Genomic DNA, 27,117 nt, shown 5'->3' with positions numbered 1-27,117 from the left:
ATTACTATAGACAAAATAAAATACTTGGGGTTCTATCTGCCAAGAAAAATCAAAAACTAGATTAACACAGCTTCAAAATATTTCTTATACAAATAAAGTCAGATCTAAATAACTGGAAAATTTTCAATTGTTCATGAGTAGTCTGAACTAATATAATAAAAATGACATTTCTGCCTAAATTGGTCGACTTGTTTGGTGTTATACCGATCAATGCCAAATGCCAAAATATTATTTTATAGAATTAGAAAAAAATAATAACAAAATTCATCCTGAAGAACAAAAGATCAAGAATATCAAGGGAACTTATGAAAAAAAATATAAAAGATAGTGGCTTAGCAATACCAAACTTAAAATTATATTATAAGGCCACAATAAAATTATATAGGTCCTGGCTAGAAATAGAGTGGTGGATTAGTAGAATGGATTAGATAAACATGACACAATAATCAAAGCTATAGCAATCTCATACTTGATAAATCCTTGTATTCCAGCTTCTGGAATAAGAATTCACTATTTAACAAAAATTTCTGGGAAAACTGGAAAATAATGTTAAAAACTCAGCACAAAACTACATCTCACATCCTATACCAAAATAAAGTCAAAATGGATATATGATTTAGGCATAAATAAATTAGCAGAATAAGGGATTATTTACTTTTCAAATCTTTGGACAAGGGAAGAATTTATGAAGAACTAGAGAATATTATGAAAGGCAAAATAGACTTTGATTCCATTAAATTAAAAAAAGATTTTACATAAACAAAACTGACAGAAACAAGATTAAAAGGGAAGTACAAAGCTGGGGGAAATTCTTTAAAGCCAATAGTTCTGATGAAGGTTTCATTTCTAAAATACAGAAAGAACTGTTTAAAATTTATAAGAATACAAGTCATTCCTTAATTTATAAAGGGACAAAGATATGAATAGAAATTTTCCAGATTACAAAATTAAAACTATTTATAGTTATATGAAAAAATGCTCTAAATCAGTATTGACTTGAAAAATGCAAATTAAAACCACTCTGAGGTAGCATCTCATACATCTCAGATTGGCTAAGATGACAGGAAAAGATAATGATAAATGTTGGAGGGGATGTGGAAGAACTGGAACACTAATGCATTGTTGATGGAGTTGTGAAATGATACAAGCATTCTGGAGAGCAATCTGGAACTATGCCCAAAGAGCTATAAAACAGTGCTTATCCTTTGACCCAGTAGTGACATTACTAGATCTGTATCCCAAGGAAATCATCTGCAAAAATGTTTGTAGCAGTTCTTTTTGTGGTAGCAAAGAACTGGAAAATGAGTAGATGCCCATAAGTTGGGGAATGATTGAACAAGCTGTGGTACATGGAATTAATGAAATATTATTCTATAAAAATGATGAAAAACTGATTTTAGAAAAGCTTGGAAAAATTTACATGAATTGATACTGAACAAAACAAGCACAACCAGGAATACATTGCACACAATAATAGCAAAAATGTGCAATGTTTAACTATGAAAAGCTTGGTTCTTCTCAGTAGTTCAGTGATCCAAAGCAATCCCAGTAAACTTTAGACAGAAAATGCCATCTGCATACAGAAAAAAAATAATCTAAGGAGACTGAATATAATCCCACATATGCTATGTTCACTTCTTTTTTTCTGTGTTTTTTAAAAAATCTCTCCCATGGTTTTTCCCTTTTCCCTTTTGCTCCAATTTTTCTCTCCCAACGATTCATAAAGCAATGCATATTAAAAATCAATAAAATTACTGCAATAAAAAGGTAAAATGAAGAAGCAGTGGTTAGGAGATATTCAATATTACCTATGACTGCACACAAGTGATAAGCTTCAAAGCTAAGATTTAAATTCAAGTTCCTCTTTCAGACCTGAAAATTGTAGCTTATCTTTGTCATGGTAGACTGTCTTCATGAGTTGCAAAGAAGACCATGACATCTGTTGACCCATCGTCTGGTGATAAGACTTTTTGCATTTAGCTAAGCTGATCTTCAGATGACAGAAGCATAGTCCTTTGGCAGATCTCATTTATAAACCTTTCTGACATGATAGGACTTTCTAATTTCTATTCCATTGGTATTGTTGTTCCAAAGCCATAATTACTTCCATGTCATAATGAAATTTTAGAAGAAGAGTTAAATGGAAGAAAAACAGCAAGCTCATTGATACCTCTCAGTGTCTGAAGTGAGTTGCATGATATAACTTTTCACATATTTTTGAATATTTTGTGTTGTCATAGAATAAGAAAACAGAAAATAATGTCTTCAAAAGAAGTTCATTGAAACACAGATAAGCTTCAATATTTTAGCTTAGAAAATGTTCAAAAAATAAACCTGATTCAAAAATTACTTATTTATGTAGCTCTTTCATGAAGAAGGTAAAATGTTTGAACTCTTACTGTGTAGGAAAATGAAGCATAGACTGCCACTGAAATTAAATATTGTATAGCAATGAATGAAGATCACTGACTTGATAACAGGTTTCTCCTTCCAGAAACATGACATGGTAAGAACTATATAATTTAGAGGGCTTGTGCTCCAGGAAAGTACCATTTATTATATAATCATCTGAGCATGGGTACGTTAAAAAGGGATTGGATTGTATGTGTAATTATTATGAGACCTGGAAAAGGATATATTAAGTTTTGTGAGTGTGGCAAAATAGAAGAGACTTATGTGTAAGTTATCTAAAAGAACATATACCATGAAACATGTAGTATCTTCATTTTGCTCTGTGCTGACTTCATTGATGAAGATGGGGAAGATTCTTCATAAAGCAAAAAACAAAAGTTTGTCATATGAGTGCCTCCACAATTTCATTTAAAAAACTTGCTGAAATATAATTTGAAATGCTATGCTGATCATTTCCCTTAAAGCCTATAGTCCAAGTGAATTAAAGCCTCTCTCATTTTGTGTGATATTTTTAAAGCAGATAAAAAAGCTTGATGAGGCAATAGTGACAGTCCTGATTATAATGTAAAAGCAAAGGGAGCTACTAAGGGATGTGGTATTGAAAGTTGCTTGATTCTGAAAGTATTTTCTCTCTATGAGGCAGTCAATTTAATATTTAGTAGGTAAAATGTTATGTTTATATGCATATATAAATATTATGTGTGTATATATTATAAATGTTACATATATATATATATACATTTTATTAAGGAAATAATCTAATATAAAATTCAATGGAACCTATTGAGATTACCTAGGAGGATCTTTTTATTCATAAATGAAATTCTTCTTACAAAAATACATTTCTCAAGTATCTTTATGTATGTAGTGTTATCATATTGGCTTGGTATGATTCTCTTCATGAGTAGAAATAAATAACTTTCATATTCCATGAAAGTAATACTAGCTCTTACCTTTGTCCATTTAGAAAGGATATAAATAGTATATCAAAAGTCTTAGAAGAGTTTTAAGCCTTAATATATTTTAAGACAACCAATATTGATGTCAATATGTGAAGAGACAAAGGCAACATATTGCCTTTGTACAAAAAGTACAAAAAAAAGCCAGACTTTTGTCAAGTTCTCATAGGTTGAATGTTACGTTGGATACACATAATGACTATGAATAAATAACTTAATTTCTCAAGTGCTTTAAGTATCTCTTTAAGATTGTATCTAAGTTGTTGATCAACGTTGTTGGTTGGGTTTCCCCAAATCAGTGAATGTACAGAACTAGACTAAAATAATTCATTATGATGATGATGGTAATTATGTAAACATAGTGGGATGCCTACTTATAGAAATAAAAAGGAAATAACTAGATACATTATATAACATATTGTATATATAAGTGGATATTTAGTTATATTAAATACACAAATTGATCTCTGGAGTGAAGGCATGAAGCAGTTACCTGGGTCTATTCAATTTCTTTTACTATCTAATCACCTGGTATTGCACTATTTGCTCTTATGATTTACAGTTGCTGAAATGCTTTAATAAACCATCATAAGATTTGAAGAGACACAAGTAGAATCACAGATGTATTATCTGGTTCCCCTTTACAAAACTCATTAGATAACGTGTCCTGTGATTTGTATTCCTTATACACCAAAAAGTGAATTGAGTTAAAATTACCATTCTATCATGGATTAAGTAACTATTTAAAAATAACTAAAGAGGACAGACTCATCATTATTCTGTATTCTTTATATAGTAATGTTTCCCCATAGATTTGGTAAGAGAGAGGATGCTATAATCATCATCCTCCTTTGCACTCAAAGATGGCAATACTGACCATGGCTGCAGATGGTCCCTTCAAACAATCCACTCCAATTTCCATCTTTTTGATTTGTAATTTGCCACTATTTATAGAGCTTACTATTGTTTTAGACTCTACCATTTAGACTATATTCGCGGAAAGATAGAATAATAGTTTATACAGTAAAAAATCCAACAGCCTTGTATTCCACAGTTTATATAGACATATTCAAATTTCCTTTCTTTTAGATGCAGTTTCTTTAGAGAAAAAGTCACATAAATTCTAATTAATTTCTTCCTTGTTGACATGTTTTTCTGTGGCTCACCTAGAATCCACAGGTGTGGCATGTTGTTGGAAGGTGCTCTACTCTATTTCTTTTGCCCCCTCTACTGACTGTATGGTGTTGGTAATACTCAAATTATTTTGTTTTTTGAGTTCTTTGTTATTCAGTCATTTTAGTTATATCCAATTCTTTCTGATCTTTTGTCCTTTTCTGGTTAGCCATTTTCTTCTCCAGCTCATTTTGTAGTTGAGAAAACTGAGGCAAAATGATTTAAGAGACTTTGCCCAAGACCAAATAGTTAGTAAGTATCTGATGCTGCATTTGAACTCAGGTAGTTCTTGACTCGAGGATTGGAGCTCTATCCAATATACTATGTAAGTGCCCCATTTTGAAGCTTTAGTGAATACCAGAAGGTAAGATATATGTATGTGTATGTATATCTATATCTATATTTATATCTATATCACACACAGCTTTAAAAATTCCAAGTTTGAAAATACCATTCCACAATATTTATTTATTTATAGAAGCCATCTCCATTTTACATAAACATACAGCATAGGATTCCTTTAAATAAGAGATATAACTCATTTAGAATATGGTTCAGTTTGTAAAAGCTCCCATTTGAAACAATTTTTTCATGCTGATAACTTTTTCATAAAGCAAGATGTAGTTATATTTACAATAATACAAAGGAATACACTTATTTTCATGTGTAATAGAGGAGTTTCAGTTCTTCAAGGGCCACTCTGAGTTAACATTGTAATGCGATTGTCAAAAAAGATAATGAGACCTTAAGGTTGCTTTAAAAGATTTAGGGGACACAGAACACAGAGGACAGTGAGCTCTTTGAGTTGTTCCCTAGTCAGATCATATCTGGAGCATTTTGTTCACTTATGTTTTGACTGTCTGGATAGTGGGAAAAATCTCACCAGAGCTTGTTAGGATACACTGAATTATGGAATATCAAACTATAAAATATTTTATAGTTTTAAGTATTTGTATATGAAAATTTTGGCAGAATGGTAGTCTTTTTTTAAGTGTTTGATACCTTTACTTATTGAGTATGCATCACATTTGTGGGGTAGGTCATCTTGGGCTCTTTTTTCTATTTAGACTACAACATTCTATTTTGTGGATTTTAAATGTTTGAAGAATTGATTTGTGTTATTTGAGTTTCTTCTCTTTATATTTGATGATATTTTTCCTGGTCACTTGTAAAAGCCATTTTGTTGTTTGTTTTTTCCTGTGCAATTATTCTATTAAACCCATATTTTCCATCAATTGAGGAATAATTGAAAAAGTTATGGCATATGATTGTGATGGAACCCCATTGTGATAAAAGACCATAGGAGCAGGATGGTTTCAGGAAAAAAAAAAAAAAAAAAAAAAAAACAAAAAGCAAAAAACAAAAAACCCCCCAAAAACCCTGACTTCTGTGAATTGATAAAAATTAAAGTGAGCAAAATCAGGAGATTACTGTATAAACAGCAACATTGCATGATTATCAACTGAATGACTAGGGTATTTTGATCACTCCTGTGATCCAAGATGATTCTGAAGTATGCCCAAATGACTATAAAACTCGGCATAGCCTTTGGTATAGTGATAGCACTGATGTTATGTATGATGTGGGATTTGGCACCAAATGATGGCAGGAATCAAAAGTTGGGGTTTGGTCATATGAAGAATCCACAATAGCCATTTTCTTTGGCAAAAAGTGGACTTCTTTAGAGGAAAATTAAAGATTTGTTCTTCAGTCCTTTGCTTCAGGGGCACTTCTCTAGGCCTGAACATTTTCAAATAGTCCTATTCAACAAGCATTTAAAATACCTACCCCATGAAAACATTGTGCTAAGCATGGGGAATATTGAGACAGTGTGAAAAATATGTCCCTTTGAGGAATTAATGAAAAAAAAATACAAAGGATGGTGGCTTAGCGGTATCAAAGCTAAAACTAAATTATAAAGCAGCAGTAATCACAACCATTGGTACTGGCTAAGAAATAGAATGGTGTATCAATGGAATAGATTAGATGCATACAACACAATAATCAGGATTATAGTAATCTACATTTGATAAATCTCCAAATTTTAGCTTCTGAAATAAGACCTCACTATGCAACAAAAATTACTGGGAAAACTGGAAAATAATATGTTGGAAACTCAGGATAGATCTACTACCACATATCAAAATAAGGTCAAAAATGGGGACATGATTTGGGCTTAAAGAATGATACCACAAATGAATTAGGAGAGCAAAAGATAATTTACCTATCTGATCACTGGAGAAGGGAGAAATCTATAACCAAAGAAGAACCCAAGGAAAAAAATGCAAAGCAAAATGGACAACTTTGATGATACCAAATTAAAAGTTTTTGCATAAACAAAAATCAATAGAAGCAAGATTAAAAGGGAAGTACAAAACTGGAAAAAAATACTTACAGGTAGTATTTCTGATAAAAATCTCATTTCTAAAATATATTAAAAAAACTGTGTCAAATTTATAAGAATACAAGTCACTTCCCCATTAATAAATGGTCAAAAATAAAATGGTCAAAAGATAGAAAAGAAAAATGATGATGAAATTAAAGTCATTTATAGTCATATCAAAAAATGTTCTAAATCACTATTGATTAAGAGAAATGCAAATTAAAAACACTCTGAGTTACCATCTCACACTTTTCAGATTGGCTAAGATGACAGGAAAAGATGTAGGAAAACTGGGACACTAATGCATTGTTGGTGGAGTTGTGAATGATCCAACCATTCTGGAGAGCAATTTGGAATTATGTCCAAAAAGCTGCAAAACTATGCATATCCTTTGACTCAGCACTGCCATTACTGGTTCTATATCCCAAGAAAATCATAAAGGAGGGAAAAGGACACACATATGCAAAAATGTTTGTAGCAGCTCATTTTGTGGCAGCCAAGAATTGGAAAAGGATAGATGCTCATCAATTGGAGAATACCTGAACAACTTATGGTATATGAAGATAATAGAATGTTTTTATTTTATAAAAAAAATGATGAACAAGCTGATTTTAGAAAGGCCTAGAAAGATTTACATGAACTTATGCTGAACCAGGAATACATTTTACATAACAAACTGCAAGAATGTGCGATGAGCAATCATGGAAGACTTGGTTCTTCTCAGTGGTTCATTGATCCAAAGCAATTTCAATACTTTGGACAGAAAATACCATCTGCATCCAGAAAAAGATTTAAGGAGACTGAATATAAATCAATACATGCTATGTTCACTTATTTTTTTTAACCTATCCCATGGTTTTTCCCTTTTGTTTTGATTTTTCTCTCCCAACATGATTCATAAAGTAAAGTGTATTAAAAAAATAAATTTACCAGAAAAAAAGAGTACATGACCTTAGAAAACATAGAAAGTAAATGATCTCAGAAAGTAAACCTACAAGAGATGATGCATAAAACAAAATGCATGTGATTACCAAAAATAAAAGAAAAAAAAGAAAAAAATATCCCTTTGAGAAATTTACATTCTATTAGGAAGATATTGTATAAGCAATAAGTATGTGTGTGTGATAATTTGGAAAGAAGAGAATACTAATTAGGTCAGACAAGATTTCCTTTAAGGAGTTGACCCATGAGTTGAGTCTTAAAGGAATCTAGGAAATCTATGGGGCTGTGGTAAAAAAAAAAAAAAAAAAAAAAAAAAGAGAGAGAGAGTGAACTCTAGGAATTGGTGATAGCCTATATGTCAAGATAAAGAAATTGGATATGACATGTGGAGATCAAGGAATAGCAAGGAAATTATTTTGGTTAGAATGAAGAGTGAACAAAGAAAAGCATTTTGAAATAAATCTGGAAAGGGGGTCTAGAACCAGATTATAAGGCATTTGAAATGTCAATTTGGGAAGTTTCTATTTCTCCTTAGAAGTAATAGATAGCAACTGAAGGTTTGAAGATGAGTATCATGAGTCACACTTGTGCCATAGTATAATTACTTTTTGGAAATTGATTGGAGGGTAGATTGAAAAGCTGGACTCACCAAATCTTCAAGTGATGAGATAATGATGAAATGAGAATGAAGCTGAGAGAAATTTGTATTTTGCTTTACAAATCTTATCTCATTTCATTCTCACGAGCCAACCCTAGGAGGGAAGTGGTATTATTACCCATAGTTTTCAGATGAGAAAATGGAGTAGATAATGCTTTTGTGACTTGCCTAAGATTATACAACTAATAAATGTCTGAAGCTGAATTGCTACTCAGGTCTTCTGAAATCCAGATTAATCTAGTAATCTAAAGAGGTGATAAGGGGCTAAACTGATGGCCATCTGAGTTGGATGTAGGGGACACATGGTAAGAAATGGAACTCAAATCAATAATGGAACTCCAACAATTGATTGGAAATGATCATTGAGGTTAGGGGAAAATAAAGATGACTAAGAAGTCATGAATACAGATTACTGAATGAACAATGTGTATGTTGAAAAGAAATATGGAAGTTTGGAAGAGGAGAGTATTTAGAAGAGAATGTACTTAGTTTTATTTTGTACCTATTGAGTTTGAAGTGACTTTGGGATATCCATTTGGGAATGTTCAAAAGGTAGCTAGTGAAGTGAGACTGAAATTTAAGAGAGAGACCAGGGCTTGATAAATACATGCAAGTGTCATCTGTACAAAGATAATTGAAACTACAGGAGCAGATGAAATCCATAAGAGAGAAGAGAATGGACCATTGACATAGTCTTGGGGAGGTGGAAGAGACATACAATCGAGGAGGAACATATTGATTTGAATGAGATTGAGGAGAGAAAAGAAAAGAACCAAGACAGAGCAGTACTGTAGAAACCTCACGGGGAATGTCTAGAACAATAGGACATTCTATCAGGAGAAAAAGAATGAAGATTGAGCACAGAACATCAGATCTAGCAAATAAAATGCAGCAACATTGGAGATAACTATCAATTGAAGGAAGATTACATCCATCATAAAACTGCATCGACTTTTTTTGGATGTTACATTGCATTGTTGACCTTGTTTGATCTTGTAAAACACACAAACATACACACACACACACAAACATACACACACACACACAACTAGATCTTTTTTGCACTAAATTCCTGTTAATATATACATACCTTCCTCATATTTCACTTCTTCTTTCATAATAAGTGCAAAATGAGTGAAATGTCAAAAAGCCTTTGACAATGAATGAATAATGTACAGTGTGCAAATTAAATGCCTTGGATTTTCCTCTGAAAAAAACCTGAAATGTATTGGTGTTATCACAGAATGACTAGATAATCTATTTCTGATACCAAATCATGTTAAAGGGGCATATAGTTTTAAACGTTCTCTTTTAAAATCAAATTGAGGATTTGAGACATAACTAAAAACATAGTATGAAAAGTTTTTGTCCTCAATATAAAAATCTTTTGAAAATTTCATTTTTGGTATTTATTGTTGTAAAACAACAACAACAAAAAAAAAACCCTTAAGTCTCCAGAGGCCATTTGTTAGCATGTTTCACAACTTGGAATATTTATAATCCTGGCACTGTTGTTTGGATCTTTCCATCTGCATGAATAATTTCCATGGCTGCCTACAAACAGTCCCTAAAGAAACCCTTAACCTAAAATGAATATTTTTTTTTACGATGAGGAAGAAGTTGGGACTGAGTATTTGAGCATGTTGGAGCTCACATCGGTCAGGCATCACTACCCATTTGTTTGAAAAGTAGAACTCCAAATATTTGAGATATGTTTTTTAAAAGGCAACATCATGCCTCAGGAAGTACAGATGCCTGTACAGGGTAATTGAAGGCATACGGCTGAACACACTTTATAATAATTGTGCTTTTGTGTGTGATTTCACTCCCTTCCTACAGAGCTGGAGTTTTGAAGTCTCATGGCTGGTTACATTAAAACTTCCTTCGGGGTCTGGATAAATCCATCTTCTCAATTGCATTTGAATCAGAGACAACTTTAAAGGGAGCAGTCTTGTAAAGACAAAATAGGCTGATCAACCACATGGAAAGCTTTATTAAAAGCTTTTCAAGATTAAACTCAATATGGGATATTAAATTTTTCATAGTATTTAAGAAATTATTGACAAATTTGAAACATGTAGTTTCTTTTGAAATTAAGACACAGCTATATTACATCTAATGTCAATAATAACCTCTTCAGAAATACAACTTTAAGTATAATAATGGTATAGGCTACAGTTACTTCCATTGTAATTATGTTACAAATAGAAGATATTTTCATGGGCAGCAAAAATTCATACAATAAAAACTTTAAAATGATCACTATAGAGACTGGGTATCATCATAGGGTCAGGCAAAATTGTATATGTTCAAAGGGAGCACTATCAAGTCAACAGAGAAACCACTATTTTACTTAACTACCAGTCAAAATGATAGGAGTTGGGAAAAGAATACATCTGGATTCAAAACAGTAATCAAAAGATCCAGAAAAAAGGAAAAAAGTGAACAAGAATTGATTAAATGCCTACTATATGCCATTCAGTTTGCTAATAGCCTCACAAATATGATAGATGCTAGTATTATCTCCATTTTATAATTGGGAAAACATAAAATATGCGATTTGCCCAGGTTCACATAGTAAGTGTATGAGGTCAAATTTTCTTTCTCACTCCAGATCTGTGTACTACCTAGATGTGCCAGGAAATCTTGGAATTGAGAAAATTTTCTAGAAAAAGGAGTAATTTTTTTTCCTTCCCAAGAATCCCCTAATCTAATTTATAATCTTGTTTGAAATGGAACTTCTCACTTACATGAAGTGATGCTAAGTGAAATGATCATAACCAGGAGATCATTATACACTTCAACAACAATACTGTATGAGGATCAATTCTCATAGAAGTAGCTATCTTCAGCAATGAGAGGATCCAATTCAGTTCCAATTGACCAGTGATGAACAGAACCAGCTACACCCAGTAAAAGTGGGAAATGAGTGTGGACTGCTTGCATTTTTGTTTTTCTTCGCAGATTATTTTTCCCTTTCTAAATCTGATTTTTCTTGTGCAACAAGAAAACTGTATAAATATGTACACATGTATTGTATTTAAGATATACTTTAACATGTTTAACATGCATGAGACTGCCTGCCATCTAGGGTAGCAGGTGGAGGGAAAGAAGGGAAAAGTTGGAACAGAAGTGATTGCAAGGGTCAATGTTGAAAAATTACTCATACATGTATTCTGTCAATAAAAAGCTATACTAATAAAAAAGAAAGAAAAAAAAAGAGAAATAGAACTCCTCAGATGAGTCCATGGCTTTTTTGGTGTTTTGTTTTGTTTTTGTTGGTTGGTTTTGTGTGTATGTCTGTATCTGTGTCTGTGTCTGTGTGTGTCTGTGTGTGTCTGCGTGTGTCTGTATGTGTGTGTGTGTGTGAGAGAGAGAGAGAGGAGGCACAGAGAGAAAGAAGGGGAAGGGAAAAGAAAAAAAAGGGAAGGATAAGAAGGAAGAATAAGTAATTTTCCCAGAGGTGCAGAGCACTGGTAGTAGAGATAAAAAATAGCACATAATTGATTAGTGTTTGGAACTGAGGATCCAATTTATTGATTCCTCTTGTTTAAGAGACTCAAGAAATGAAATACTTAAAAGGAGAGTGACTTCAGCTAATAAAAACATGGCCTGTAGCATTCAAAGGGAACTAGAGACATCAAGAACAATCTCTTTTTATAGATTAGGGAGAAAGAGAAAGGATAACTGACTTCTACAAAGTGAAATAATAGATACCTTTTGACTCCAACTGCAATATTCTTTATACTTTCCCACACTGACTTTGAATTTGAAATTAGATAAAAGTTTAAATAAAAAAAAACCTAAGATTTCAAAATTCCCTTTTCTTATTTCTTTTTTTGTCGCAGAAGCAACTAAGGGCAGCAATTAGATGCCTCATTTTTTAAATATTAGAGAAATAGCTGTGCTTAACAAGACTCTGTTATATTTAACAAATCAAGTGAAGAACACAAACCTTTAATGGGGACAGTTTCTGGGCATGGACCAGAGAGGGATGGAACCCAACTGTAGAGTTGTGCTTAGTGTAGCTTATTGTTTTAATCAAGCACCTGGAATTATTTTATGAGCACTGTTATTTTAATCATTTCAGACATCTCTGAATTATATTATCAGTGACTTTTACTGTTTTTCAGTTGCGCAGAGGAGTAAATGAAGTCAGAAATTTGACCAAGATCACAGATCATGCCTCTGGCAGAAGTTGCAATGGAACCTAATTCTGCAACAGAATCCTATTCCCAAAATCACAATCATACTTAATAGTCATAGTTCTGCAATTATCTTCTATTTTCTCTCATTTAAAAATGAATTATTCTCAAAACTAGCACATTGCTCTGAACAAAATACTTAATAAAAGCTTGTTGGACTGATCTAGAATAGAAAATGGAATTAAAACTAAATTTATCGTCATTGTTCCCAAATCTGTTCTACTTTATGTTTTTCTAGTTCTATAAATGGGACCACTATTGATTTGGGTTTTTTAAAAAGGCAAATCAAAACAATAAAAACAAATCACTAGCCATAAATTATTTGAAAGTTTAGAGTTCAATAAGTACAAATGTTCATATTTATTTACATTTTGTCATAGGGTCAGACATTGTGCAATGGTTAACGAAGAACTTAACTATAGAAGATCCAGGTAAGTAAACTTTGTTTGTCCTATTTATGGAAATTACTTTACTTTGGAACTTGTTTGGGTTTTTTTTGAAGATGTGTCTTCTTAGAGTCATTCTTACTAAAACATTCTTCTGGAATATAATAATTATGCTTAACTAAGGGCAATGCAAATAAATCTTAAAATATTTTTGATATTTTATATAAAGTATGTTCAGCATAATAGCATTTTAATATCTTATCTTTGATAATATGCTGGATATTCTTATTTAAGTGATATATGTGCCTTATAGGTGCAGATTCATGTTACATATAGTATTCTTCATGCCTTTCCTCTGTTTATTATTGAGAGTTTTTCCTATTTATAACTTGTTTGTATGTAGTTATTTGCATATTATTTTTTTCCCATCATACTTTGAGCTCCTTGACAGCAAATACTACCTTTTATGTGAGTTTGTTTCTTCTGAGCTCAACACCGTACCTAGTATATAAGAGATAATCAATGCTTCTTGCCTGATTGTCTAATTAACTAAAAAGTCTGGTCTCACTAAATTATATGTAGTTGTAGTACTTTGTGGTCATATATATATGACCACAAAGTACTACAACTACATATATATATATATATATATATATATATATATATATATATATATGCATTCTTGAGCTCCCTCTATAACAAATTCAATCACAATGAAACTTCCTTCATATACAAAATGTTTCTAATATTCAACATGGAATCAATTTGTTTCAAGCTATTGTTTGTTATAATGCCTTTTAAGTACAATGAAAACAGTCCTGTAACTCATTCAAATCTGAATACTATAATGATATTAGTTACAAATACCAGTCTGACTTTTTAAATTTTTCAATGAATTATCACAACACACATGGTAGAGTACTTGAAAATATCTGGACAGTTATTTTGTTATGGATTTTATTCTATCCTTGCCATCAGTCAACTACAAAGAAAACTATGTAGCCTTCCCCCACAAATACAAAAAAATAAAGTTATGAATTTGCTTAAATAATTTCATTTTTTTCTTTTCAATTCAGGAAATTGTGAAGTAGACAGGAATTGGCTATTAACTGAGAAAAAATACCATTATCAAATGGGTCAATTTTTCTACAGTTTTCTTTGGTGGAAGGAGTTGGAAGCCAGGGAAGTTTCCCCTTTTCATCAAAAGAAGGAAATGGGACATTTGCCTACAGGGTGTTGGAAAAGCATTAGGTCAATACTTTCCATAGCAAATTGACCACATTGAATTTTGCTTATGGCTGGATTTTCTGCAATGATTCTCAATTTAGCATTCCCAGCTAGATGTTCATTGTGAAATAGATTTTGTTGGGTTCTTTATGTATGAGCACACATAGACTTGGAGTGATTTTCAACCTTGAACATCTTTGCATGTTTATGCTGCATTTGTTCAATGGGAGGGGAGTGGAGGGGAGAGGAAAAGGAGGGTTCGAAATAAAATTACAATAAACCCTCATTGAAATGCATAAATCTTTTCTCCTATGTGCAATTTGTTAATCATTCTGACTTGTATCTATTTTGTTCAGATGACCTAAGTGCCCAGATTTAGAATTGTTTATCCCTCAGGCTTCTTTAAACATGTATTATTTCCAGATAAACATTTGATTCCCTAGGTCAGCACTAAATAAAGAGGGTTTTTTTTTTTTTTTTTGTATATTTTAGCTTGATGCATTCAAAGGTTTTTGAAGCTATTAATGTCTATTTCCAAATGAGTGCTAAAATGTAGAATCATAATTGATACCCAATATATCCTTTTGAATAAGTAGTATATGTGCACTCAAAAATATTTTTGCTAATTGGAAAAAATGTCATAGGATTTGCTTTATGTAGGAGAAAGTGACTTTGAATTTTGAAATATACATATTACTGTAAAAATGCAAAAAGCTTGGTTTGGATCAGAAGTCCTTGATATATTTTTTTTTTGTCTCTTCATTCCAAATGTATCCAAATCTCAAAGCTCTTTGGAAATGAACTGCATTGTAAAGCAGAAAATCTATCTACTTTCTTTTGGTGGCAGATCTCTCATAAAGGGTTTATCATTAAAATGAATTCATTCCAGATCTAACTTTTGACCTCCGTGATTTAGCCCCCTGTAGATGCCAGGGAAGGAGAGATAAGTAAAGGAGGGGAAATTCACTTTCCTGTAGTGCTAAATATGTCCTGAACGACTTTCTGTAACTGTGATTATTAACCATGGCTAATTAGACTGAGCTGCTGAACAGAAAAACAGAAATGAAAGTAGTCAAGAGATTTGTCCTTGAACTGTTCCTATTGCTTCTATTTCTGATTGGTATAAAATTATATTTCTCATCCTTCCCAAACTCTGCTACTTCCTATGGAAAATTGCTGATTTTCACTAGCTAAATTCCACGATTTCTCAGAGATCACCTGAACAGTGAGTGATAATGTCTTTCACTTATCAAAATGCAAAGATCTGTTGCATAAGTGCAAAATACTTTTATTTTACAGACCTTGGGTCTGATTTTACACAGTTTGTGCAGATTAGAGGAGATGTGGTTGTAGAGGAAGAGGGAAGAGAAAAGAGGAAAGATGAGGGAGAGAGAAGAGAAAGGGGAAAAAGATAGAGATAGAGAGAGTAAAAGAGAAATATAAAAAGATAGAGAGAAGATAAAGGAGGAAAAAGAGAAAAGACGAGACAGGAATGAAGATGAGAATAAAAAGGACGTAAAGAAATTCTGAAAGGAAGAAAGCTGTAAAAGCAACAGAGCTCTGAGAAAAGAAGTCCAATGCTTCAGGATCTGGTCAATTATTACCTGTCCAGAGATCTTGATTCTGCCTTTCCTGCTATATCAAGGGAGCACCCTGGAGACCTTAGTTAAAGAATTAATTTCTTTGCTTTAGCATTCTTACTCCTTCTCACTTAGGAGTATTATTTCCCCCACCCCCAGGTCTTCAGAGTTACTAGGAGGATTAATGAGTGAATGCTTTGCATGGTGAAACATCTTAAGAGGAACTATATTTTTCAGCCAATGATTTATTAAGTCCCTCTATTGTACACAGACCATGTTCTTGACTAGAAGGGTTACAAAGTAATGATCAGAGATAGCCTTGGTCTCAAGAAACTTAAGGTTTAATAATAAGGAAGTCAAAAAGGCAGGCATTTGTTTATCTATTATAGCCTGATGATGCATAAATATCATTTGCTATACTGTATATTCTCCACAAGATCCATGTTTCCATGTCTTGTGCTTACACTTACACAGTAATCTAGCAGGATGAGTGGGGAAGGGTTAAAGGTAGGATAAGTTTCAGCAAAACTGTTTGTGGGAGGAAAGGAAAGATTTGGTTCTCAAAATGAATCCAAAAGGCCCAGGCAGTAGTATAATTTGGGAGATGTATTACTGCATCACAACTTATTCAGTCACCATAAATGTTCAGGGAAAAAGACAATATTTGTTCAGTAAATGGTATCACTAGATACTGTTCCAGATTCTGGACATTCTAAACATAAAAAAGACAACAAAAGTGTCAGCAATTGTGCCTGTCCTTAAGGAGCTTGTATTAGAATTGTTACACGAGCAGAGAATACAGTTTAGTAGAAATATGGAAGCTGCCTGTCATCATAAATTCTAAGGCATTATATATGTAATATAAAGATTCAGGGTAAAAGATTTGGGGAGAAAAGATTACTCGAGCTAACTTTCTCATTTTGCAGAATAGGAAACAATACCAGAGGATTTAAGTGACTTAATAAGGTGACATAGGAAGTAAGTGAATGTGTGATCCTTGTTTCCATATTTGCAAAATAGGTAAAGCGCTCATAAACAGACTTCATTTCTCAACATTTACTATAATTCCTTGACTCAGTTTTCATCTTTATAACATGAACTAAAATAGTTCTATTTGAATCTCTATTGTAAGTTGAACCTAATGTATGGAACCTCTCTCTGCTTATTGTGTCCCCTATTTGCCTATAGTAGAGAACTGGGCTTAGAGGCTTGGATTCAGGTCCCTCCTAAACATATCATTGTTAGGTGATTGTAATTCACTTAACCTCTTAGAGCATCAGACAACTCTCCACGAAAGTGAAAGGTTCCCCTCCCATCCCTTTCCTATGTATTTCTTCTTCCTGGCATATGCCAGAAGTCAGAATGAATGAGGTAGAAAATTAACTCTAGACTAAAAGTCACTTTCTTGCTCAGATGAGATGGTTCCTCAGTGGGCTAGACTTTTACCAGTACCAAACTCTTGTGGTGCCTGGTTGCCAGAGGCACCTCTGATGATTCTTCCAGTCTTTCAAAAATCCCAAGTTACAAATGTTATCATTATTATTATTGTCAAAGGATAGAATGGAAACATGTTAAAAGGGTGAAATATCTGTAAGACCACAGTGGGGCATAACATTCTGAGAAATAATTCAAATATTTTTTATTGTTTGAAGATTTACAAAGTGCATTCATTCCATTTGCTTGTGTGTCTTGTATACACAGAAAAATGTTATGTTGTTGGATTCCATGTGTACAAAAATTCTTTTCATTTTTATATTTGTACCTTACTCACTGGGCAAGTGCTTGGCACATAATAGATGCTCAATAAATGCATATTGATGAATTGATGAATTGTGGTAACCTAATTATCTAAGAAGCATAAATATTGATACTCATTTTAAAAACATTAACATGATAGCTAGGATTTATGATAATTTATTATAATAATTTGTAATATACTTAATGTAATATGATGAAATATATTTGGGATTATGTCATTTATAATTTATAATATTTTTAGTAATTATTTAAATCAATTGCTATATTTTATAAATAAGATAATGAAGGCTCAAAGTAGTGACTTGCTTTGTGACAAAGATGATTTGCTAGTAAATGTCAGTGGAGATTTGTATTCAAATAATTGAAAGAAGCAGTCAAAAGGCATTTACTAGATTCTCCATGCCAGAAACTGTACTAATTGCATAAGGTACAGTGTAAAAGGAGAAAAGATACATTTTTCTGTCTCTTTGTGTTTCTGTCTGTCTTTACATATATTTGTTATATCTGTATGAGTATATCTATAGCTATATCTATCAATAAAAACTGGCAAATTTCTTCTATCCAATTTCACAGATTTCACATTAAAATTATTGTTAGATTAGCCCCAATGTTATATAAACTATTTGAAAAAATAGAAAATGAAGAAGTACTACCAAATTCCTTTTATGACACAGCCATGGTACTGATACCTAAACCAGGTAGGTTGAAAACTGAGAAAGAAAAAAAAAATTATTGTTAGGGTTTTTGGAGTCTGTGGATTCCAGTTAAAGAGCCCCTACCTTAGAGGATAACTAGTATGGGGACTTGGGGTGACTGGAAGAGGTGGCCTATAGAAAGCATTGTTTGACAAATTGTGGTATACGAATATAAAGGAATACTATTGTACTCTATGAAATAATGAGAAGAAATATTTTAGAAAGTGCTGGAAAAGACTTACATGAACTGATGTTAGTGAAGTGAGCAAATCAGGAGCATATTATACACAGTAACAGCAATAGTATGTAATGATCCACTTTGATAGACTTAGCTCTTCTCAGCAATGTCTGACAATTCCAAAAGACTCATAATGTAAAATTTCAGCCACACCCAGAAGAAAGAACCATCCAGTCTGAATGCAAATCAGATAATATTTTATCACTTTTTTTTCTTTCTCATTTTTTTCCTTTTGTTCTGATTCTTCTTTTCCAATATGACTAATGTGGAAACATATTTAATATGATTGTACTTTGTATAACCTATATTAGATTGCTTGTTGTCTTGGGAATAGAGGGAGAGGGAAGCAAGGGAAAGAGAAAAAAATGGAAATCAAAATCTTATAAAAGTACATGTTGAAAACTAGCTTTACCTGTAATTATAAAAAAAGATCATAGTAAGTGAGGGAATAATGTTGTTTAAACTGAATTTTCAAGTAAGCCAGAAATTCTAAAAGGTGCGAAAGAGTTTAAGATATGCATGAAAAAGAGGATGTGAAGCATCTTGTGCGAAGAACAGCAAATATACCAATATACTTATATTTAAATTTAAAGGTATTAGCCACTGGCATTGATTGTGTGGTAAGCTGAGCAAGGGTTTTCATGGTTAGACACATGTTTTAGGAAATTTACTTTGGCAGCTGTATGGAGGATGGATTGGATTGAGGAAATGAGACAAACAAACCATTTTGCAGTAGGAAAGATGAAAAGGTCATGAATTAGAGAGGTAGCTCTGTGAGGAGAGAAAAGCAGGTTACAATAGAGAAATTCTCTTGGTAGAAACAAGATTTCACAGTTGACTGGATACATGTAGTAAATCATAGAAGTTGAGGAAACTAAGATGAAGCTGAGTGAGCAGAAAGATGGGGTTTCCCTCAAAAGTAAGATAATGTCCAGGCTTGCTCACTATAGGATCTCTGTACCAGCCTGAGTCCTTGATCTTAGGAGAGGAGTGAAGAGGTGGGATTCATGTGGATGGTCAAACATGGAGTGATTTATTCCAAATTCTCTCAGCCTTATATGCCCTAATACTCTTACATAACTATAGCACACTGTGCATGCACTAACTATAAACTGCACATGTAGGACCACATAAACAACTTGCTGTTGTGCTGTCTTTTTGCCACTTTGTATTACTCTGATTTAGTTACAACATAGGCTGTCACACCCTTGGTGGATGGAGAACCAAACCAGACATTGTGAGCAGGGTTCCTTTTATTAGACTAAAGAGTTGTATACCTTGAGTTTCCCACTATCTGTGGCCCTCTACAAAATAATATGGAAGTTCAGAGTAGAGACAGATTTATGGGGAAAGGTAATGATTTCTGCTTTGAAAATAGTGTTTAAAATTTTTATGGTAAATTTAGGTTGAAATGTTTAATAAGTGGTTAGTTATTTTGTAATATTGGGACTCAAAAGAGACTGGGGTTGGCTGTATGATCTGAAACCCATCAGCAGAGAGAGAATGGGTTTAACCATGGAAACCAATGAGATACTAAATGGCTATAACATACAAAGAGAAGAGCTTCCAGGACTGAGCCTACAATTAATGGACATAACATGAATGAAGACCCATAAAAGGAGACTAAAGGGTTCTCTGTGTGCAGGTTTCTTGGGGAGCTTCTGGGAGCAGCCTTAGTTTCATTCAGTTCAGTTCAATCACTCCAAATGCAGCTAGGAGTTAAAGTCCAGATCCTTTATTGTGTCCTTCGAATATTGTCTCTTCCAAAAGCTTATCTCTGTCACTTGGTGCTCAGCTAGTTTTCTGGAAATCTTCCTCTCTCCTTGGTTCCCGAGAGCTCTGGTCTGAATGTCTCCAGCCAGCACAAATGTCGAAGTTGGAATAACTCTTAACTCTGAATCTCCTAGAGTGTGGGATTGTGGGTTTTCATGGGCTTGTGAATTTCCTGGAAGTCAATCCTAGTTGTGAATGTCCCAAAGTTCCCTGAAGTTCTGAATCTCCTAGAGCTTCCAGTGGGCTTGTCCTTTTATATGCTCTCTTAAAGGTGTGAACTCTGAACTAGAGAATTGTTAAGTACTATGCTAAATTACACAACCAACTTAGCACCTTGTAAGCATCACATATATATATATATATATATATATATATATATAGAGAGAGAGAGAGAGAGAGAGAGAGAGAGAGAGAGAGAGAGAGAGAGAGAGAGGGAGAGAAACAGAGAGAAACAGAGAGAGGGGAGAGAGAGAGAGAGAGAGAGAGAGAGAGAGAGAGAGAGAGAGAGAGAGAGAGAGAGAGAGAGGAGAGATCACAACAACATAAGAGTGGAGAGAATTCCAAGAAGAAATAGTGTCAGATATAGCATAATGAAGAAAGGAGGAGAGGGAAAGATTTATCAAATAAGAATTTAAATTCATTGGTGACTGAAGAAAGTAGCTTCAGTTGAATAAGATCAAAAGCTAGATTGGAAAGGAATTAGAAGTGAAAGGAGAGATATCAAGCAAACAGTTGCTTTTCATTACCTTTTACTTAAAGGAGCTGAAGAAATATAAGGGAAAAGAAGGAATAGATGATAGCACCTAGTAACTGGTTTGTTTGTTTGTTTGTTTTCTTTAAGAATGGGAGAGAGATGATTGTGTTTCTAGGTATCAGGGTAAAAACCAGTAGATTAAAAAAGACTGAAGATCTGAGAAAGAGTGAGGAGGATGATGGTGGAGACAATTTGCTGGAAGGAATGGAAGATGATCTGATGAAGGACTAAAGCACTGGTTTGAGAGTCAGAAGAACTGAGTTCAAATTCTTTTACTTACATAATGCTTCCTAACTGTGACCCTGAACAAATTATTTTAACCAACTTGGACTTCAGTTTCCTCATCTATAGAACTGACTGTTTGTAGTAGATGGATTAATGTCCCTTTAGGGCCAACACTTAATGACAACAATTCTAAGACTTGTGTGCTTGTCACTTTATTAAGCTAAATCTTTATGCAAGAAAATGTTCTTTTGGCTAAATGAATAGCTTCAGAACTACAATCAGTATCAACTCTAAATTAGAAATTTGGCACCGGTCTACTTCATCTTCACCACTCTGAGCAGTATTGATTGAGAATAAAACTAATGATTTGGAAAAAAAGGAAAAATAATGATGAAATCTCTCTGGCATATTCTTAGGTAGGTGGTTCAGTTCAAAAGAACTAACTATTGTATTGGAATGTTTTGATTGCCTTTGTCATTCAACCTCCAATGTTAGAAGCAATATCATGTATGATAGTGTGAGTGTTTTCAAAAGCTTTTTTGTTTAGAGTCTAGCCATCAGAAAATGGAGGTTTGGAAGATGGAAGCCTGGTTTTCCTTTTAAAAGAAGAGTGATAGTGTATTTCCAAGGGGGCAATTCTGCCAATCACCTGGCTAAATAAGTTATGGTATATGTATGTAATGGAATATTCTTGTTCTATAAGAAATTATGAGCAGGCTGATTTCAGAAAAGCTTGGAAAAGCTTCCATGAACTGATGCTTAAATGAGGTAAGCAGAATCAGGAAAACATTGTACACAGTAACAGCAATAGTATTCCAAAACAGTTCAATAGACTTGGGATAGAGAATACCATCAGCATATAGAGTGAGAACTATGGAGACTGAATGCAGGTCAAAGCACACTATTTTCACCCTTTTTTGTTGTTTATTTGTTTGCTTTTACTTTATCATGGCTTTTCCCTTTTGTTTTGATTTTTCTTTCACATTATGACTAACATGGAAATATCACTAAAATGAGTGTGCATATAAAAAAGAAAAGAAAAAATGAGATTTTGTTTGATGTGCTTATACTATTTTCCCTCTTTCTCTCTTTATTGCCCATTACTTTGACAATAATATGAGAGTGAAAAATTCTGATAAGTGTTGTATATCTGGTTCATCTAAAAAGAACATATGCTTGTAACATTCTTTGTGAGCAATACAGTCACAATATAACTATCTAGATGGCATGTTGTTTAGATTGCTTGCTTCTGGAGAAGAAAAACCTGAGTTCAAATTCTGGTTCAGATATTTACTAGTTGCATGTTTTGGGACAAGTCATTTTGCCTCTTGCACAATTTCCTCATCTATAACGTTGAAATAATAATAGCACTTACTATATAGGGCTGTTATGAAAATCAATTGAGATTCCATACATAACATTTTTAAGAATGTTAAAGTAATATACAAATGCTAGCTATTAGTATAATCATAAACAATTATTCAGGGCCTTTATTCTCCGAGTCTGCAAGACTACACTTTTTTTGAAATGGAAAGAGAAATAGATTTGAAACAATAGGATCTAAGTTCAAATCCCCACAGTTCCACCTATTACCTGTGTGTCCTCATGAAAATCACTTAAATTTGCTGACCCTCAGTCTTCTTATTGTAAAATAAGAAGTTTGACCTAAAAAAACTTTGACGTCCTTTTGGATTCCTTTGTCTATAATGCTGTGATACAATGCTGTCATTCATCTTCATTGCCAAAGTCTGACATATATTTTGTTTGATTGCCTACTAAAATTGACTACCTCTGTGAAGTGGCCTTTGACTAATCAAAAGAGAAGCAATACATTTTCTTGGATTCACTCCAAACAAAAGTAAAACTTGATGACACCTCCTAACTTATACAACATATACTTATTTAAAATCTTTTAGTTTTCAAACTTCAGGAGATCTTGGAAAGGCTTTTGTCCAACCTCTTTTTGCTATAAGTGAGAAACTGTGGGTCTATAGAGGTAAAGATATATCCTGAGAGTCATATAGGTAAAGAGTAACAGAAGAAAGATATGACCTAAGTCCTCTGATTCCAGCCCTTTATTCTTGCTATTTTTAATGCATAGTCAGTGTGTGCTTAGTGGTTTCTGTTAATCTGCAGCAAAATTAATATAGATCATGAACCCAAGAATTGTCAGTATTTGGGTTGTGGATTGTTGGAGTTTGTTTTTGCTTGTTTTAGTTTTGTTTGGGGGTTAAGAAGTCTGTGAGTATGTCTATCATGATGCATATGTAATAGATATTTAATGGATGCTTTTGGATAATCAATCTATTCATAGAATAAATAGTGAAGCTGGCAACAGGTAGCATGTGCCAGGCAAATCAAACCAACACCCCTCTTTGACCATCACTTACTCTTAGACCCTGATGATGCCACCTAGAGCCTTGAGCCCAAGGACACTGGGAATAGTAATTCATAGTATGCTGCCAGATCTTCTACTACTGGTCCTTATAACCACCATCCTCCATTGCTTCCATAAAAGGGAACTTCTATGGAGAAGAGGTCAGCTAAACCAACAAAACTACTAACAACCTGAGACCAAAAGGCAGGCAAACCAGCCCAGTTGAAGCAGCACAGTACCCCTGAGAGAAGGACAGAGGCATTACATTACAGACAAGTCAAAGTACCACTTCTATCTTGATCATCATTTCCCTTCAAAGTCCATTAAAAACAACTCAAGACTCTAAACCCTATCAGTCATTATCCTGAGGAGCAATAGCTATAAGGATGCAGCCTGCAAATTGCTCTTATAGGGGCTATAGTCACAGCTACTTAATACACAGGAAAGAAAGTTCTCATCACCAAAGTCCTTGGCACTGTTAAATGCTTCAACATAAGAAAATAATATAATTTTATCAGTGAAATGCATTAACAAAGAAGCAATAACATCTGTATTGCTTCTGTACCCTATGGACAATTGGGGTCTTTTCTTTTGACTTGCAGCTGAAATCCTCCATATGTGTTTTTCTCCCAATAGAATGTGAGCTCCTTGAGAACAGGGACCATCTGTTCTATGTGTGTCCCCAGTATTTAGCACAGTGTTTTGTGCATAGGAAACCATAAGTTATTCATTTGTTAATACTTCTAATTTAGAATAAGGCTAGTATATATATTTAAGGATGAGAAAACAGAATATTGTAGAAAAATAATTAAAATAAGAGCCTATAACATCCTACATAAAGAAATGTATAGTTACACTTAAAAATTTAAAATAAAACAGAACAAAAGAACTTCATTGTCCAATCCTTAAATGAAATTTGAACTACCTTTCCATTTCTTTCCCTGTCATATGTCTCTTCTGCCTCTATCACCATAAAGTGATTTAGATATGTATGATATTGTGAATCTGCATATATTTATTCATCATATTAAGATGGAGAGGTATGTGGTATGATAGAAAGAATATAGCATTTGGAATCAAAGGATGTGGGTTCAGATCCTATCTCTGCCAGTTAGTGACTTTAGGCAAATCACTAATATCTCTGCACCTCAGTTTCTTACTGATAAAAAGTGGCAGAGCAGGTTGAATTAGATGACTTCCATGGTTCCTTTGTGCTCAAAATCAATGCTGTTATGATTGTCTGATATGGTTTTACATTTTCTGCACAATCTGGATTTCATCTTCATCTTTATTCCTATGTTTTCCCTCATGTTTTGTGAAATTTGGCTAATATATTGGGGAGAGATGCTAAAATGCCCATTTCTGACAAAAAAAAAAGATGGGAACAATTAAATAAAGACTAGGAAACTCTACTTGTGCCAGTGTTACATTGTTACTGTTGAAAAGAGGAAGGTAATATTTGGAAAGGGAAGCTGCAATCTCACCAAGTACACATTTCAGCTTTAGACACAATAGGGCTTCTGCACATTCATAATACTCTAGAACCAAAGAGTGCCATATAAAGATTGGCCACAATCATTGGAAATTGTGACACTAATGATTTTTACAGCACTTCGTAGCTTAAAGGAGAAAATGGATTAAAGGAAGGATGTGTTGCTTTGGAAAACTTTAGGAATATTAAATATAAGGAAGAGGAAAAGGTTGTCACACATGTAATAACTGAGTAAGAATTAATTATAGCACATAATTCATAAATAGGAAATCATTAGATATATTATGCTTGAGAGATGGGTTTGCAGTGGTGCTAGATTCATTGTTTAATGCTTCTAATAAAGTTATAAATCTTCATCAGTAGATAGGCAAAAATCTAACCATATCTAGCATAAAGATTATATATTTCAATAACGATAGTTTTGACAGCTTAAAATATTAACATTTGTGATTTGGGGTAGGCTTTAAAATAGAGAATATTTATCCTTTTATTTTTTAACATAAAATTTCTCTCCAAAGACACTACCTTATTAGCAAGTATTTATTGATATATGATGAACATGACATAAAAAGTATGTAACAATTAACCTTAGGTCATTAAAACAGAATAGAAGAAGATTGATAAGATATATATGCAGGAAATCAATAATACCTCTTAAACATCTATTAAATACCAGGCATTGGGTAAGTGTTGAGAATACAAAAACAAACAAACAAGCAAACAAACAAACAAACAAACAACAACAACAACACCAAAACCGAACTAATCTAAAACCAGTCACAGGTATCAAGAAGCTCACAATTTAATGATGGAAACAACAAGCAAGCAAATAAGTCATATACAAGATAAATAGGAAAGAAATTAAAAGTGAAGGCACTAGAAGTAAGAAAGATTGGGGAAAACTTTCTATTAAAGCTGGGTTTTACTTGTTATTATTCAGTCATTTCAGTGGTGTCCAGCTTTTCATGACCCCTTATGGAGTTTTCTTGGCAAAGGTATTATAGTGATTTGACATTTCCTTCTCCACTGAAATCAAACAGAGATTAGTATCACACAACTAATGAGTATCTGTGTCCAGATTTGAACAAAGATGTTCTTGACCCTAGACCATGTGCTCTATCCACTCAGTGACCTACTTATGTCATCTGAGTCATCTAATTGGATTTTAGTTAGGACTTAAAATAATATACAGTGTTAAGTGTGGGGTCAATGCCTAGTTTCTGCCATACTAGTTTCCAATTTTCCCAGAAGTTTTTGTCACAAGAGTGAATTTTTATCCCAAAAGTTGGGGTCTTTGGGTTTGTCAAACACTAGATTATTAAAGTTATTGACTATTTTGTCTTTTGAACCTAACCTATTCCACTGATAAACTAGTCTATTTCTTAGCCAATACCAAATGGTTTTGGTAACTGCTGCTTTAATATAATTTTAGATCTGGTACAGGTAGGCCACCTTCATTTGATTTTTTTTCAGTAGTTCCTTTGAAATTCTTGACCTTTCATTTTTCCATATGAACTTTGTTATTCTTTTTTCTAGGTCATTAAAATTTTTTTGGGAGTTTGATTGCTATAGCACTAAATAAATAATTAGTTTAGGTATACTTTATTCATCTTTATTATATATGCTCGCCCTATCCAAGAGCACTTAATATTTTTCCAATTGGTTAGATCTGACTTTATTTGTGTGGAAAGTGTTTTGTAGTTTTGCTCATATCATTCCTGACTTTTTCCTTGACAGATAAATTCCCAAATATCTTATACCATCAGTAGTTACTTTAATTGGAATTTCCCTTTGTAACTCTAACTGTTGGATTTTGTTAGTGATATATAAGAATGCTGATGATTTATGTGGATTTATTTTGTATACTGCAACTTTGCTGA

General features: G+C 33.2%; 1 protein-coding gene across 3 annotated transcripts in view; it reads left to right on the top strand.

Annotated features, from left to right (window-relative positions):
* Positions 1 to 27,117, top strand: part of RGS7 (regulator of G protein signaling 7) — a 636,920-nt gene that overhangs the window by 417,698 nt on the left and 192,105 nt on the right. For all 3 annotated transcript variants that reach the window (XM_074262504.1, XM_074262502.1, XM_074262503.1), the window contains exon 4: positions 13,113 to 13,163. In XM_074262504.1, the coding sequence (XP_074118605.1) occupies positions 13,113 to 13,163 (51 nt within the window). The remainder of the gene's footprint in view (positions 1 to 13,112; positions 13,164 to 27,117) is intronic.

Source organism: Sminthopsis crassicaudata, chromosome 4, assembly GCF_048593235.1.
Source record: "Sminthopsis crassicaudata isolate SCR6 chromosome 4, ASM4859323v1, whole genome shotgun sequence".
NCBI classification, from domain to species: domain Eukaryota; kingdom Metazoa; phylum Chordata; class Mammalia; order Dasyuromorphia; family Dasyuridae; genus Sminthopsis; species Sminthopsis crassicaudata.
Note: the sequence above shows the minus strand (reverse complement) of the source record. Positions and strands in the feature narration are given on the sequence as shown.